The following is an 18,004-nucleotide window of genomic DNA, read 5'->3' as shown; positions in this document are numbered from 1 at the left end:
GCTGACAGAAAATGCCATCTTTTCAGAAAGTAGCAGAAAGGATTAATGATCTTGCAAAAAAAAAAATGTGTAAAATTTATTTTGCAATCAAAATAGTTCTTACGTAAAATTTTGATAAAGTGGATTCATCGAGTTAGAAAGGATATCGAAGATTTTGCATAATTGGTTTGTCCATGTCTTTACAAAAATGGTATGTAAATATTTGAAAATCTGTATCTTGGAAAAAAGATTTCCTTTCAAAAGTTTTACATTTTTGAAAAACACATTTTTTTAAAACTATTTTAATGTAACACCAAACCCATACCACTCACCTATAAACTCATTTCGCATTCGTATCCGATCCTGCAGTGTGGCCGCCGATATTATCACACAGTTGATAAACGCCAGCAGCGCGATCTGGTACTCCACGGAGGGGGCTTTGTCCAGCTCCACGATGACCAGGTTGAGCCTGTACCGTTCGCCTTTGATGTTCTGTGCTCATGAAACAAGAGGAAAATAACGAAATAACAGTGAAATTACAGGGTTTCAAACTAACAGGGCTTGCGCCAAGGTCGAACGTACCTTGTAGTACTCGAGCGTTTCGATGGCCCGTTTGTACCCGTTGGAGCTGTAGGCGCAGAGTGCGGACAGCAGTTCAAACACTTGCTTCTTGACGGTCGCGTTGCTCGTGTCCAGGGCGAGACCCAGCTTGTTGACGTAGTCGCTGTTCTCCACGATGTACTCCAGCCCGATCCGGGAGTCCATTTTGGCCGATTTACCCGTGGTGACGGTGGTGCCGTTGCTGTCGTTCGTCATGGCTCTTCTGGTTTCTAGCCAATCGTGTCTGTTTGGAAATCTGTGAAAGTGAAAACAAAAATATTATTACAGCGGCCAACGCTCTAGACCCTTTGGAGTCTGGTCAAATTGAATGAATGATATCTTTTTAACAAGCCCACTGACAAATGTAGGGGAAGGGTGCCAAACCCGGCGGCCGAGATAGCCGTGTCCTAATCAAATGGCGTGATCTACAACAGAAACTCCAGCTGCCCAGAGAGATACCACGTCGTATGCGAGTCAATGGAACATAAATAAATCATTGAATTCGTTTCGCATGGTGGCGGCGGCGGCATCAGATTCATTCACACTTCTTCTGACACTATCCACTGTGAAAGAGGGGTAAAGGGTTCGCCCGAGTGATACGATCATGACCACTTGACATCGATTCGCTGGCGTGTAGTGGCCAGAGATAAACATTGTAAATCACAAACAAACATTCAGTGATGCGATGATGCGTTCACGGGACAAAATCACAAGCTTGAAACAATGATATTTTGTGAATTTCGCGCCACAGTGATACTCCAAGCTTGCGTTGAGTCAAAACAAACAATAACAACATAGTATAAATACCATGCGTGGTCAATAGCCACTAAGGGGGAGAGGATGAAAAGATTGCGCGATATCAAATCACCACATGACACTAATAATTTGTTTGTCTGATGGTGTCCGATAGTGTAAAAACAATCGATGTGAGTTAACCCCTGTGAAGTTTAATTTAGTTGTAGATTTATGTAGTCGTGATTATTTTTTCTGTTGTTGAATCTAATTTTAAGAATATAAAGAATTTAAAGAATTTAAAGAATTTTAAGAATTTTAAGAATTTTAAGATATTTAAGAATTTTAAGAATTTTAAGAATTTTAAGAATTTTAAGAATTTTAAGAATTTTAAGAATTTTAAAAAATTTAAGAATTTTAAGAATTTTAAGAATTTTAAAAAATTTAAGAATTTTAAGAGTTTTAAGAATTTTAAGAATTTTAAGAATTTTAAGAATTTTAAGAATTTTAAGAATTTTAAGAATTTTAAGAATTTTAAGAATTTTAAGAATTTTAAGAATTTTAAGAATTTTAAGAATTTTAAGAATTTTAAGAATTTTAAGAATTTTAAGAATTTTAAGAATTTTAAGAATTTTAAGAATTTTAAGAATTTTAAGAATTTTAAGAATTTTAAGAATTTTAAGAATTTTAAGAATTTTAAGAATTTTAAGAATTTTAAGAATTTTAAGAATTTTAAGAATTTTAAGAATTTTAAGAATTTTAAGAATTTTAAGAATTTTAAGAATTTTAAGAATTTTAAGAATTTTAAGAATTTTAAGAATTTTAAGAATTTTAAGAATTTTAAGAATTTTAAGAATTTTAAGAATTTTAAGAATTTTAAGAATTTTAAGAATTTTAAGAATTTTAAGAATTTTAAGAATTTTAAGAATTTTAAGAATTTTAAGAATTTTAAGAATTTTAAGAATTTTAAGAATTTTAAGAATTTTAAGAATTTTAAGAATTTTAAGAATTTTAAGAATTTTAAGAATTTTAAGAATTTTAAGAATTTTAAGAATTTTAAGAATTTTAAGAATTTTAAGAATTTTAAGAATTTTAAGAATTTTAAAAATTTTAAGAATTTTAAGAATTTTAAGAATTTTAAGAATTTTAAGAATTTTAAGAATTTTAAGAATTTTAAGAATTTTAAGAATTTTAAGAATTTTAAGAATTTTAAGAATTTTAAGAATTTTAAGAATTTTAAGAATTTTAAAAATTTTAAGAATTTTAAGAATTTTAAGAATTTTAAGAATTTTAAGAATTTTAAGAATTTTAAGAATTTTAAGAATTTTAAGAATTTTAAGAATTTTAAGAATTTTAAGAATTTTAAGAATTTTAAAAATTTTAAGAATTTTAAGAATGTTAAGAATTTTAAGAATGTTAAGAATGTTAAGAATTTTAAGAATTTTAAGAATTTTAAGAATTTTAAAAATTTTAAGAATTTTAAGAATTTTAAGAATTTTAAGAATTTTAAGAATTTTAAGAATTTTAAGAATTTTAAGAATTTTAAGAATTTTAAGAATTTTAAGAATTTTAAGAATTTTAAGAATTTTAAGAATTTTAAGAATTTTAAGAATTTTAAGAATTTTAAGAATTTTAAGAATTTTAAGAATTTTAAGAATTTTAAGAATTTTAAGAATTTTAAGAATTTTAAGAATTTTAAGAATTTTAAGAATTTTAAGAATTTTAAGAATTTTAAGAATTTTAAGAATTTTAAGAATTTTAAGAATTTTAAGAATTTTAAGAATTTTAAGAATTTTAAGAATTTTAAGAATTTTAAGAATTTTAAGAATTTTAAGAATTTTAAGAATTTTAAGAATTTTAAGAATTTTAAGAATTTTAAGAATTTTAAGAATTTTAAGAATTTTAAGAATTTTAAGAATTTTAAGAATTTTAAGAATTTTAAGAATTTTAAGAATTTTAAGAATTTTAAGAATTTTAAGAATTTTAAGAATTTTAAGAATTTTAAGAATTTTAAGAATTTTAAGAATTTTAAGAATTTTAAGAATTTTAAGAATTTTAAGAATTTTAAGAATTTTAAGAATTTTAAGAATTTTAAGAATTTTAAGAATTTTAAGAATTTTAAGAATTTTAAGAATTTTAAGAATTTTAAGAATTTTAAGAATTTTAAGAATTTAAAGAATTTTAAGAATTTTAAGAATTTTAAGAATTTTAAGAATTTTAAGAATTTTAAGAATTTTAAGAATTTTAAGAATTTTAAGAATTTTAATAATTTTAAGAATTTTAAAAATTTTAAGAATTTTAAGAATTTTAAGAATTTTAAGAATTTTAAGAATTTTAAGAATTTTAAGAATTTTAAGAATTATAAGAATTTTAAGAATTTTAAGAGTTTTAAGAATTTTAAGAATTTTAAGAATTTTAAGAATTTTAAGAATTTTAAGAATTTTAAGAATTTTAAGAATTTTAAGAATTTTAAGAATTTAAAAGATTTTAAGAATTTTAAGAATTTAAAGAATTTAAAGAATTTAAAGAATTTAAAGAATTTAAAGAATTTAAAGAATTTTAAGAATTTTAAGAATTTTAAGAATTTTAAGAATTTTAAGAATTTAAAGAATTTAAAGAATTTTAAGAATTTTAAGAATTTTAAGAATTTTAAGAATTTTAAGAATTTTAAGAATTTTAAGAATTTTAAGAATTTTAAAAATTCCTCATAATTTGCATATATTGATGACATTTTTAACGTTCTTAAGCTAGTCTTTGAGCAAATGGTGTACGGAAATGGGTCATAATTACTTTTAACAACAAGCAAGGAATTGATTTAAACGAGGCTAATTTTATTTATTTACATAGCTTAAGCTCAATCAAAGTGCGACATTACGCAAACCATCAATCGCCGACTCTATTTGCCGGCACCGCGCTGATCTGACATACACAGAGACTCAGGTTCGAGGTCTAATTGATCCAGTTTGTTGTTGCAATTAAATCCCCAAAGGGCCCCGCGCACTTACGCAAAACATGTTAACAATAATGTCGTTTTCCGTTCGAGGGGGGGGTCACTCTGTTGGGGAACCGATTATCGGTAGCCGATTGACTTGATTAGATTTGACGGGTTATTATCAGCAAATTATTCGCTAATCAACCATCGGCATCGGTCGGCTAAAAGGCTAAACACCACACAAGCTTGGCAAATATGCGCAGTTTAATTAAATAGAACGTGTTTATCCTTCACAAGATTTCGCGCGACATCCCCCTTTTTTGTGGCGCGCTCAAAGTTGCACGCAAGGTCAACGCGGCGGCCATCGCTCAGACTGCGGCGGAGTCCGGAAAAATCGTGTCACTTCCATTACGGCGAATAACCGCATCGTGATCGTTTCATTAATGTTCGACTAAATGTTTGAATGGGCACAATGACAGCCAATAACGTGCGTTTGTTTGTGTGTGAAAGAGATGCAGAAAAAGGAATCAATTTAGCAATAAAAACTGGCAGCACTGCCAGTGGCTAATAATAATAAATAAAAATGAATCAAGAGTGCAGTAATTCAATCCCTTTTTGCGAGAGCGCCACCTGCGGCCTCCCTCGAACGCAGCTGCATCGCGCGCGATTCCATAAAGTTCCAAAGAAGTTGAGGCTCCGGCTCCAACATATTCAATAAATAACGAACGCGAACGCGACGACGTCCAAGTATAGATTCTTGGCTGATGGATATCTCTCTCGCGCTCTGCGTTATTTTTTTTTTGTCTGTCCCACTCTGTCATGTTCTTGTTCCAGTTGCAATTATGGACTGTCATAACCTCTGATGTTCTGATGCTGCCGGCGTAGCAGGTTGAATGATGTTTTATTGTTACATGGGGAGGGGACACATTTGTCGATTGTTCGGTAGGGTAACAAAATAAAATGATTTTTTGTAACGAAATTATTCGAACGATATTTAATTCTAAAATGAATATCCAGACCAAAACGATAATGATTTTCAGGATGGTTTACGTAAAAATCCAACAATCGTAAATATACATTTACAGAATTCTGAGATTTTTTTTGAAAAGAATAAAATATTGGAATTTGCTACATCAATTCAATATAAATCACCATGCGTCTCCAGCAAAATGTATTGAGAATTCATTACGATGGAGAAGCATGGTACATGGTATGTTGGTTATACACTTACACGCATACACACAGGCAGATAGAAATTTGTTCAGTTTTGAATTCTGAGTCAAAAGGTGGGTCTGCGAGATTTCTGTTAAAAGTTCATTTTAATTTTTAAAACAGAATTATAGCCTTACTTCAGTGAGAAAGGCAAAAAAGATCTCGGAAGTTGTAATAAAAAAAAGAACTATCAAAGTGTGCACCAACTAATCGTTAGTAACCAAAACATAAAACCAATCCAACAAAATATGAAGGGCTACCAAGATATGCATTTAACAAATCTTTTATCTGGTGAAACAATAAATTGGAGCGTTTAGTACGGTATGTCCACGCATCCTTCCTCTTGTGTGGATTCTGTTAAATGTGATCCGTTCACAGAATCCTCTATATTTTTGAAAAACGCGATTTTTGCTCAATTTTTTTTTTAAAGCAAAAAAGTAGTAATCCAGCTGCGAGTTAAAGGCCAAAACGCAATTTACAATAACTATAAATTCAATATCAAAACTAAAATGTTTTATGCTACCGAGAAACAGTTAAATACATTACAATGTATCAGACGCCCAGAACTCAGAATCCTAATCAGATTCATTAAAACGCCACTTTTTTTTTCCTCCCAGCAGACGACTTCACTCGATACTCTGCAATGGCGCAGTGTTAACTCTGCCTTGAAAGGCACAAGATTTCCTCGAATAACGAGTGATGATGCTCATCAAACAACAACCAGCATATGGTTAGGGGAGAATATGATTCCCATATATCCAGACCAGAGACACATCATCAATGTGACGATTGATTGAGACTCGTCACTTCCCGCGGGGTTCAGTTCCGGGACAAGCGACGCGCGTTCACCAATAAACCCTCATTGAGACAAATATACATTGTATGAAGAGGGGGAAAATGTGTTAAATTTTTAATTGAATCAGGCGACAATAGCAGTGACATTTTAACGTCAACTTGTGTTCGGGGTCTGGTTTCGATTGAACTTTGTTAAGTAAATTGTGATGCTTTAAATTGAAATTGATTTTGAAGATCTTTTTGCTACCAGTTTATGTCAAATTTTGAGATATTGCAAGCAATGTTCATAAGAAAAAAATAGTCATTGAGACACCTGTTGCTTTCAACCCCCAAAAAAGCTCAATTGACATCTTCATCCCAGCTTGTGTTGGTTTGTTCAACAATTTATTTGCTGCATGTCGCTACCGACCAATTGTTGACCTCACGCCCTGCCTGCCAACGACGGCGCAAAGGTGCGTGCGTGATCAGTGTAAATATGCACGGCGATCCACGATGACGGTATACACGAAAAAAAACGTCTGAAATTATTTTTTAATTATTTTTGTTATTATATTTTCCTAAAAAAGTGAGGTATCTATCATGAATGTTTTAAAAACACGTTTTACATAACTTATTTTTACAGTGTACCCACGATCGCTGGAATCTCGGTGGACATATCTCCGCGTGGCTTAGCAACGGCTAAACGAGAGAGACATACACAATTCACATCGCGATCTTGCGGCCAAGCTAAGAAGCTTAAGGTTACACCCAGATCTCCCCCATGTGTACCGTTCAAGGTGCAAGACCTTTTTGTGTAGGTGTCAAAATAATCTCGTTACAAAATTGTAGGTAGCACGAGCGTTAGTACCCCAGTACTGGTATGGAGATTTTTTCGGAATGATGTACGCGACCCATGAACACTTGTACTGTTCGTGTTTTACACTCGGGCTCTGGGGCATGTAATTGGATAAAGAGACCTACAAATATATTGTGCAATTGAGATATGCCGAATTGGGGTGGCACCCTCCTGTTGGTAGGTGACCGTGACATATTCTCAAAATCTACTTGTGATGAAAAATGGATCGCTTGCTCAACACATCCATCGATTGAGCGCTAATGAACGTACTTAGTTGAGGTCACACTTTCTTGGAAAACGCATTGTTTGCGCTGGTGTAACAAGAAGTGGTCACTTAACGCTTTAATCGATCGACCCAGAACGATTGAGCCGTAAAACCCCACCAACTGCGTGCATTTCCCGCAAATGAGTCATTAAGACAAGCCCTGGTGTCACCCCGCCACCCTGGAATCATCGCGGATACGATCGGTGGCGGCACGTCACACTCGACTTCCGACATGATTCGTACGCTGCGGCCACAAATGGTTTGTTTATTGCTGCTTGGTGTGGTGTGGTGGCATGCTTCACTTCTGAACGATTGTAAAGTTTTATTCAACTTTATGGGATATTTTTAGCATGAATACGACACGCACTTGACTTTATTGGTTGAAAGCATCAATTAAATCATAATTGTTATTTTAGTACCCAAGTATTGTGGAACGCTGAGCTTCTGTTACTGTTAAATCGCTAAGCCATTTTTTTTCAGAGTAATGTTTCTCGTCTACACCCAAACGAAAAATATATCTCAAAATCTGCAACAGTGAATTTGCTGCAGAAAATGTTATATTTTATTACATTTTTTGCAGCAAGCCCATAGATCATTTTTGCCCGCGTGTAAACACGTCAGCGATCTGCAGTTCTCACCAACACATAGAATGCTGGCGCGTCCCCGAGCAACACTCTAGAGAGCACATTATGTTCGCGCTCTGTCCCTCACCATTCATCAAGCGTCCATGGCGCGGTGGTAGCGTGTCGGATCAGCAACCTAGAAGTTGATGGTTCAATCCTCGTTCTGTTAAGGTTTTTTTTTTCTGCAATACAATCAATCTGCCGTCGGTAATGTCGATAATTGTCGGTAACGGGCAAAAATGTCATACCCCTATATCGCAAAAAATGCATGAGGACAGTTTTCATGCAGATTCTGATATACTTTCATGCTGCCATGCATCAAAATCATGCGACCGCCGGTTGGGTGTAAGGAAGATGAATAAGTAAATATACGATACGATACTCTCGTAATTTCTTAATGGGACCATCCACAAACCACGTGGACACATTTTTAGAAATCTCAACCCCCCCCCCCCCCCCCCTCCCCCTCGTGGACAATTGTCCATACAAAAAAATCTTTTTTGTATGGAGCGTGAACAATCGCCATACCCCCCCCCCCCCCAACAAAAGTTTCCACGTGGTTTATGGATGGTCCCAATACAGTACTTGTTCGGTAACTGGGCTGAGAACGTCGCCCAGTTACCGAATGCTGCTCGCTAACTGGGCAGAACAAAAAATGCCGAGGGGATCCTCAATGCATCAACATTGTTTTAAATAAAAATTATTTAAATTTGCTTCAATTTGTGTCTAGAGCTTATTTTCCATGCTTCCTTTAATTGTTAGGGTAGGGTAGTCATCAATGAGACACTTTTGGTTTTCAACTTTCAACGATTTTTGTATTTTTTTCATCAGCATGTTTTAATGAGCTTGTTGTTGCATTTTCTTTCTTTTAATGTGTTCTTACATTGACCAAAATATGAGATCCATCTGACGTCTACAGCCAGAGTTATTCAACTGTCTCATTGTAAACGCACTTGGTAGGAACAATGAGACAGCTGGGGAACAATGAGAAACTCTACGAAAATCAACATTTTTCTAGCAAAACATCATGTTTTTGTATTGTTCCATTGCAGGTGACTTGCCTTGAACATTTTAGAACAATTTTGCCAACATGAAACTTTTAATAACAAAAGTTACACTAAAAAGTATTAAAATTTTGTAAAATCCATATATTTTACGAAATAACATTATATTTTTGGTTAAATGAAGTTCAAACTCAATAAATATGCCAAAAATCACTTCCAATTCATGTTTTGAAAAATTTCCATAGATTTTGAAAAGTTTATTGAAGAAAAATCAAAGTGTCTCATTGTTACCCATGGCCCGCATAAAATTATATGATGATTTGCGCTGTTAAAACCATGCAATTACAATACATATTATGATATTTATGGTAAGTTTATTGTTGACGTTTTCGAACTTTATTGGAATGACGATGAAGCTACTATAAAATTCATGGTTACAACTAATTGAAAGGTTTTGTTATTGGAAGTCTCATAAAATTATAACAAATAAGCTACCGTAAAGCGTATGGTTACAGAAAATTGCATGGTTTTTATATTGGTTTTCTCCTGATGTATTTTTTAAAAAAATTAGTAACAGTAAAAATTTACAATACTCTAACTTTTACAAACACAAAATAGGAAATTAGGATATGTTGATCAAGTGTTTTGTTTAATATTAAAATATTAAAATATTAAAATATTAAAATATTAAAATATTAAAATATTAAAATATTAAAATATTAAAATATTAAAATATTAAAATATTAAAATATTAAAATATTAAAATATTAACATAATAAAAAATTAAAATATTAAAATATTTAAATATTAAATTATTAAAATATTAAAATATTAAAATATTTAAATATTAAAATATTAAAACATTTAAACATTAAAACATTAAAACATTAAAACATTAAAACATTAAAACATTAAAACATTTAAATATTAGAACATTTAAACATTTAAACATTTGAACATTTAAACATTTAAACATTTAAACATTTAAACATTTAAACATTTAAACATTTAAACATTTAAACATTAAAACATTAAAACATTTAAACATTTAAACATTTAAACATTTAAACATTTAAACATTAAAACATTAAAACATTAAAACATTAAAACATTAAAACATTAAAACATTAAAACATTTAAACATTTAAACATTTAAACATTTAAACATTTAAACATTTAAACATTTAAACATTTAAACATTTAAACATTTAAACATTTAAACATTTAAACATTTAAACATTTAAACATTTAAACATTTAAACATTTAAACATTTAAACATTTAAACATTTAAACATTTAAACATTTAAACATTTAAACATTTAAACATTTAAACATTTAAACATTTAAACATTTTAACATTTTAACATTTAAACATTTAAACATTTAAACATTTAAACATTTAAACATTTAAACATTTAAACATTTAAACATTTAAACATTTAAACATTTAAACATTTAAACATTTAAACATTTAAACATTTAAACATTTAAACATTTAAACATTTAAACATTTAAACATTTAAACATTTAAACATTTAAACATTTAAACATTTAAACATTTAAACATTTAAACATTTAAACATTTAAACATTTAAACATTTAAACATTTAAACATTTAAACATTTAAACATTTAAACATTTAAACATTTAAACATTTAAACATTTAAACATTTAAACATTTAAACATTTAAACATTTAAACATTTAAACATTTAAACATTTAAACATTTAAACATTAAAACATTTAAACATTTAAACATTTAAACATTTAAACATTTAAACATTTAAACATTTAAACATTTTTGCTGACTAAAAAAGATATTAAATAAATCTCGCTCACTTTTGCAAAAGGTCCTATGTACATAAGAAACCCATGGCGCAATGTTTGTTTTGAAAAATTAATCTAGAAATCAGGATCATAAATAAAACGAACGAACCATGACATTAAAACTTTGCAGCCGACGCTCATGAAACGAACGCACCATGATACCGAATCTGTGCAGCCGACGCTCATGAAACGAACGCACTATGATTGAGCGAGCTGTCAACTTTTTCAATCGCGCGCGTGTTCAATCCTGAATGTGTTGGCAGCAGTTTGCGTGCGCGTGTGCTTGTAAAAAACAACTTCCGGCGTCAAATCCGCCGGGGGACCGAACCAGAACAGCTCCAGGATGGCAGAATTTTAATATTTGGGTAAGTATTTTCTTATTCTTGAGATTTGGGAGGGGCGGAATTCCACCCGCAGCAGCAGCAGACATTTTTCATGGCCTGCTTGCCTAAGTTAACTGCTTGTGTTTTTTTTCTCATTTTTACAGGGACTTCTTCCAATTTACGGGATTCAACGCTACGGACGGAGGCGCTCGATTGGGAAAAGGAGGCCCAGCGCCAGCTGCGGACTTTCCCGGCCGCCGTCAAGGTGTAGCCTTCTAGACGGAGCACAACACGCAAGGTGCTGAACGCGTTCCCGCGGTGTTGGTTGGATAGTTCTGCCGAGTGATGAACTCAGGTGAGTAGTTGCTCTGTGGTTGTTTCTTGGAAAATTTTCTTCTGTCCAATGCATCAAGTGATTTGTTTGAAATTTCTCGGCATCCATCGCAAACGTCAAACTATACACATTTATTGCCGGATATTTTCCGGAAGAGATCCGGAAAAAAGAATTCGGCAACAACTTTGTACTGTTTTGACGTTTACGGAAATTGCCGAAAAGTTTGGTTATGTCAATGCTTCCAAAAACAGTTGGAGGAGGGCAGAGCTACGGCCCAGTTCAGATGGAACAGAATTCGTAACGAAAAATTAAAAGTGAGAATGTGCGCGATACGATTCGAATCGAAACTGATTGTGGGGGTGGCAATTAGCTTCGCAGCACCATCAAACTCTAGAAATATTTTCCGTGACCTGCTTGAAAATAAACCATTTTTTGTTGTTTCGGCTAACTATTTTTTTTCTTTTTCTCTTTTGCAGGGACTTTCTCGATCCTGTATTAGGTGTGAGCCAAGTAATGCTGCAGGGGAGTTTCAGTTCGGCCGCAATCATCCGAAGACAGAGGAACACCATCGCCCATGGGTCACTTGATCACCAATAGAACACTCCCAGCACAAACAGGTAAGCAGGAACAGGGGAAAACAAAACTCGAAGCATTTACAGTAACTGTTCAATTCCGCAGGCTGCTTGTTTGAATCACCGAATCGATCTGGCGTTTGCTGGCGGTGCGCTACTACAGATGCAGAAGGAGTGCGAAAAGGGTAGAAGGAGTTCGTGTGAAGATTCAGCATGCAAAAGGTCAAAATCAACCGTGAGCGAACGTGGCATCTTCAGCGACGGGGGAAGGATTGCCGTGGCGGAGGAAAATTTAAGAAACCATGATTTGTCACACACACACACACACACACACACACACACACACACACACACACACACACACACACACACACACACACACACACACACACACACACACACACACACACACACATACAAACGTACACAGCTTTCTGGACCAGCAAAAAAAGTACAGTATAATTTAGTGAAGAGAAAAAATTAATTAAAATGAAAATACAATGGAACATACTGTAGTTATTATTTATTTCACTGTCCGAATATAGTTTTTACAGTACCATTTAGTAGGGAAAAAACCATGAAGAACTGAAGATTGACCGTGCAATCCATTGTAATGCTTGCTGTTTTTATTATTAATGTATGATGTTTTCTATAGTCAGGACGAGTTTTTGGATGAAAAATGCAACATTAGATTAACAGTAAAATGCGTCGTATTTGGAAAAAAAAATGTTAGAAAAATTTCGAAATTTTTATGGTACCGGTGCATAACAACCCCCCTTTTTTATGGTAAAATCCCAAAATACGACGCAAATTATCTTAAAAAACGATGCTGTCTACTGTTAAAGCACTGCCAAAATGACAATATATTTTATTGTTTTGTAACGTTAAAATTTACTGTAAGTTCATCAGAAATCTTTATGCGGGGGGGCCGAAAAGAGTGGGGAACAATGAGACAGCCCTGGATTCTGGGTATATTCTAATTTTTGGTCAAACCTAATAAAAGGACATTGTAGCCCAACATATGCCCTGTAAAATGACGAGAGAAATTTGGAGAAATATTAGTTTTTAAGTTAATGGTAGCCTATGAGCGAAAATGTAATTTTTAGTCAAAATTTACTTTTACACCCCAGAATCAAACATGTATGAATAACTTTGCAAGGGAGCGTCCAAAACCAAAGTCACTTTTATGGCACGCCTTTCCCCCAAATATGAGCCAGATTGGTTGAAACTACGTCTTGTGAGAGCCATTTTATCATTGTTCCCCGTGTCTCATTGATGACTACTCTACCCTACTTGAAATTTCAGAAATACTGAAAAACGTTTTTTTTAATTATTACAGTTGATTTTTACATCCATTGACCCCTCGGTCATTTAGGTTTGTTTATGTTTTTGACGTTTGTCTGCTTTTTAAGTGGACTGCAGCCCAGTTATCGAGCGCCCAGTTAAACAACGCCCAGTTACCGGACAAGTACTGTAACATAAATAATTAAATTATTTTAAAGAACTTTTAACGTGGGAATGATCTTGAATAGTTTACCAACATTATCGTTTGAATCATTTAAATCGTTTTCAAATTGACTTTACACGGAGAAAAATGTATTCCGAAAATCGTGAACAAGCGTTCATGATAATGGGAATCACGAACAAAGTTTTCAAACTCTATGGTTCGTTTTCGCGATGCGTGAAACTTTGTCCTAAGGGTTAGTTTTGGTCCCTGATCCCGAATTCTAGGTCCAATTTTCAAAATCTCGTGACGGAGGGGCGGTACGACCCTTTTCATTTTTTATGTAAAATTGGACGCCCGATTTGATGGCGTACTCAAAATTCCGCAACAGCGTTTAAGATCAGGTCGGAAAAAAGTAAAACAAAGGCACTCTTAAAATCAAACTTCAGCCGCATTGCCTAAATTAGTAACCCATCAAACCCTTCGAGTGCCCTCAAATTCGCCCTCGTCGATCGTGTTTAAGGGCACATAAAAGCACACCTCCGTTCGTCCGTTCCCAGAAGAGCACCCATCGCAGAAAAAATACATTGTGCACACAAAAACAAAAACAAAAAACACGAGTGGGGGCGTGCCGGACTAAGCATAAAAGAGCCATAAATTCCATCGCCTAAAACAAAAACAGCGCGCGCACTCTGCGCATGCATAATCTGCTCAAGTGTGCTGCTGCACAAACGTAAACATACCCTCACTTACACGTCATTACGTTATCTAGTTCCACCCCCCGCGCGCGTTTCCACGGCGAGAAGAGGCTTACCGAAAGTGAGAGTCGTATTTATGCACACTTTGTGTCGTGCCTTACTCCCTTATTACTAATGGTGTGTCTGTGCGATGAGGAGACCCTCCCTTTCGTCGTGCCGAGTTGGGGTCGTTTATCTCGGGCTTGATCGCCGTCCGTCGTCTTGGGGGCTGTCCACGCGCGGTCCGATAGTTTGCACACCTCTTCAACAAAGGGCCTGTCCTCCGTGTGGTGTGCCCCGAGGAAAGGTAAACAATTGACAACTTGTCCTGCGACCTCTTCCGCGTGGACCGGGACAGGACAGGTATTGGGTGTGTGTGTGCACGCACTTCGTTTACATAACAGCAACTACTGTTGCCTCATAGGATTCCTTTCGAATGGAAGTCAGAATGGTGTTGCGACTGGATTGTTAACGGTTTGCTAATGTTTGCGAAACTGGTTGGGGCATTCCAACCGTTGACCTAATGGTACAGAACTGTAATATAAACTCTGCATGACTACAACTATCCATGAAGATATTTTTACTCTCAACAATCGTATCTCTCTTCTAAATTAGATAATAAATATCTCAAAAGAAAAAAAATCTAAATTAAAAAAAATACTTTCAAATAATTTTAAAGTTTTAACCAAACATTTTTAATGGTCAAAAACTAAAAAAAGGCAAATATATAAATTACAGTCCACGGTTTTAACATTCAGCATAAAAATAAACAAAATTAGACAAAATATTAAATAAACATAACCAGTGAGGGGTAGCTAAAAAACACTCTTTAAACCATGTATCTCCTTATAGTACACGCAATCCACTTGTCGACTCGCTTGGTTTTCCAAGTAAACCGGTAACAATCAAAATAATTTAAATTCCACTACAATGTTGCACAGCTCCACCGTAACAACCTATGCAACATCTCACCGATATGTCACATAGCCTTTGTTGCGCGACACTACCTCCTTAAACCGATATCTTCTGTTAGCTGCGGTAGATTCGTTTTTGCGTGGTTTTGGTTTCTGCGTTACACACCGTGGTCGTCGTCGTAGCACGTGTTGCCACCGCCGCCGCACCGGCGATCCGATATCAACCCCGAACGCCAGAGTCTCGGGCAGGGTGTTTGCCGAGATGCGGTTTGTTTAAGCCCCGCGGGGACATGATGATGGCGCGGAGATCGTGAGTTGGGATCGGGTTTCAAGACTAATTGGACACCGTCAGCTCGGTTTAGCCTCAGATATCTCAAAGTGGATGCAGCGTGCCGAAATATGCGGGCCTCACCGTAAAACATGATGCTGGGTGGCTTCTCGGGTGACTGACCAACAGGTCTAATGAAGTCATTAATTGGGTGATTAGAGGCTTATGACGGGCTGTCTCAGGTGCGGTTTCGTGTGAAAAATTAAGCAAGTGACACATTTAAAAATATGTACTTGCCTAATCCTCGCGCGCGCTCCGCACGTGTGAAGAAATGCACCCAGTCGGGTGTAAATCACTATTAGAATACGGGTGCTACAAAGTTGCCTTGAACCCCAAGGTTTGCGAAATCTCGAGCAACGGTCGCCGAATCAATCGGCTGTGTTGAAATCTAGCGGGTGGATTGTGCTTGATTAAGTCGTACACAGCTGCTGAGCAAATCAATTCATGGAAGAACGAAATAATTCATTTCACTCACCTGCTGCCGCTGCTGGGTCTTGGGTCAGCACTCAGGCAGGTGTCTTGTTCTGGGAGACCCTTTTTCGCCACGGTGTGCCACAAACATCCCCCAGCGGCAATAACACGCAACTGAACAAATATCTCACATACTTGAAATGATTTATTTGCAATCCGTTTAGAGAGCTAGGGCTTTGCAGAGCCTAATAACGGTCGCCCAGGACATGCACACTGCACTGCACATGGCATTTAGAACGATCTGTCCGTTTGTCTCTCACCAAGTGCCGGGCCAGCGCCACCAGTTGCTGTCGGAATGAATAACAGGCTTTGGGGCTTTCGATCTACATCTCATCGAGGTATCACACACGAGGGGGGAAGGTGGGGGAGGTAGTGAAATTAAAATTGCAATCCAAATATTTCCCTTGACACTTGGCCGTCGAGCGACTTGCAGCGTGATCCAGTAAACAAACATAACAGCGCAAACTCGACATCTAACACTCTGGTTGAGGTCAGATTAGTAACAGCGCGCTGGTTCACAAATTATGCAAATTCCTTGTGACTTGGGCAAATATAGCCAAAGTACACGCGCTCGCTGGGGAGTGATAAATAGTTCTGAACACCTTAGGGTGGCGTTGGGAAATTCCCCACGAGGCTGGATTTATGCAGGTTGCGACAACCTTGATCGGAAATGTCGTCGTAATAAAGATATTTTTAACATGTTTTTAATGATTCCAGAGATTTTTTTGATAAGGTCCTATAAACATATGAAATACAATAGCTTATTGGTCCTTCAAAAAAAAATCTAGAATTGTAGTTCTTGTTCATCGCACTAATTAGAAATTGACAATCTGTAAGTCGATCGTCAAGATTTCGAAACAATATCAAACATTTTTAAATTTATACAAAGAATCAAAATAGAGACTATCAATTTTAAATTGCTAATAGTGATTCCAAACAAAGTATTAATTTTGTCTGTAAGTGTACTCAGCTATGTTTTTAAAATATCTTTTTTCAAAAAGCCACACTAATCATTTTTCTTTTGAAACGAGGCGAATTTTATAATATTTCTTAAATGTGGTTTTGCAAAAATCGTTTTTTTTGACCACCTTATGTGGGATAGGACCACCCTTAGACCACCCCAATTCACATGTCAGGGGCCAGGGAACTTCCATGCTAATTTTGAGCCAAATCGGAGCACTTTTGATCTGGATCTTGTTGGTTTGACGTGGAATTGCTGATAAAAAAACTCATGCAATAAAATTGCATTGAAATTTTAATTTTTCGAAAAAATTAAATCAATACTAACATTCCAAAAGGGCGTAATATTGAATGTCTGGCCCTTTTGAAACATTTGTCTTGATTTAAAAAAATATTGTTTTAGAAAAAAAAACGGAAAATTTCACGAATGTTTCATATTTTAACATTGAAAATCGGACCATTAGTTGCTGAGATATCGACATTAGAAAATGGTGGGTTGTTTGGGTGAGACTTAGAAAACATCAATTTTCCTGTTTTTGAACCTTGGCATGGCAATATCTCAGCAACTAATGGTCGTATCAACAAAGTTCAACAAAGCAAAAGCTTTTCAAAAATATTTTTTTCAAAAAATTGGCACTAATTTTAAAATATAAATAACTGCGACTTTTTTCAAAAAAGTTACCTAAAAATTGCTATGACTTGAAAACGGTGCACTTTATCAAAATTTCACTAAAGTACTTTTTACATCGAAAAATGAAGTTGAAAAATTTTTGCGACCAATACTTCCATTTTTTTTAAACAGCATTGACATATCAGAAATTGAAAAAATAAAAATAGTGATTTTTTGAAAGTCAAGTTTAAGTGCCAAAAAGTGAAATTAAAAATCACCAAACTTTTTTTACCGTGTATAATTTTTTTCAGTGTAGCCATTATCCATACCTACAACTTTGCCGCAGACACCAAATCGATTTAAAAAATTCCTTCAAAAGATACAGATTTTTGAATTTTCACATATCATTTTTGTATGGACAGCTACCAAATTTGTATGGAAAATTATATGGACAAACTAATGATGCAAAATGGCTTCTTTGGGCATACCGAAGGCACCAAAAAAGT

At 34.4% G+C, this 18,004-nt stretch overlaps 1 protein-coding gene and 1 long non-coding RNA gene across 3 annotated transcripts in view; one reads left to right on the top strand and one right to left on the bottom strand.

The window, feature by feature from the left end:
* Positions 1-18,004, bottom strand: part of LOC120425767 (FH2 domain-containing protein 1) — an 80,924-nt gene that overhangs the window by 29,714 nt on the left and 33,206 nt on the right. For both annotated transcript variants that reach the window (XM_039590375.2, XM_039590376.2), the window contains exons 2-3: positions 562-835; positions 312-471 (exon numbers count right to left, since the gene is read on the bottom strand). In XM_039590375.2, coding sequence (XP_039446309.1) covers positions 312-471; positions 562-795 — 394 coding nt within the window. In that variant the 5' untranslated portion in view covers positions 796-835. The remainder of the gene's footprint in view (positions 1-311; positions 472-561; positions 836-18,004) is intronic.
* Positions 10,739-12,255, top strand: LOC120425770 (uncharacterized). The gene is made up of 4 exons (XR_005606589.2): positions 10,739-11,170; positions 11,293-11,483; positions 11,939-12,079; positions 12,141-12,255. It is a non-coding gene; the product is annotated as an uncharacterized LOC120425770 (long non-coding RNA).

This window comes from Culex pipiens, chromosome 3 (assembly GCF_016801865.2).
Source record: "Culex pipiens pallens isolate TS chromosome 3, TS_CPP_V2, whole genome shotgun sequence".
In the NCBI taxonomy this organism is placed as follows: domain Eukaryota; kingdom Metazoa; phylum Arthropoda; class Insecta; order Diptera; family Culicidae; genus Culex; species Culex pipiens.
Note: the sequence above shows the minus strand (reverse complement) of the source record. Positions and strands in the feature narration are given on the sequence as shown.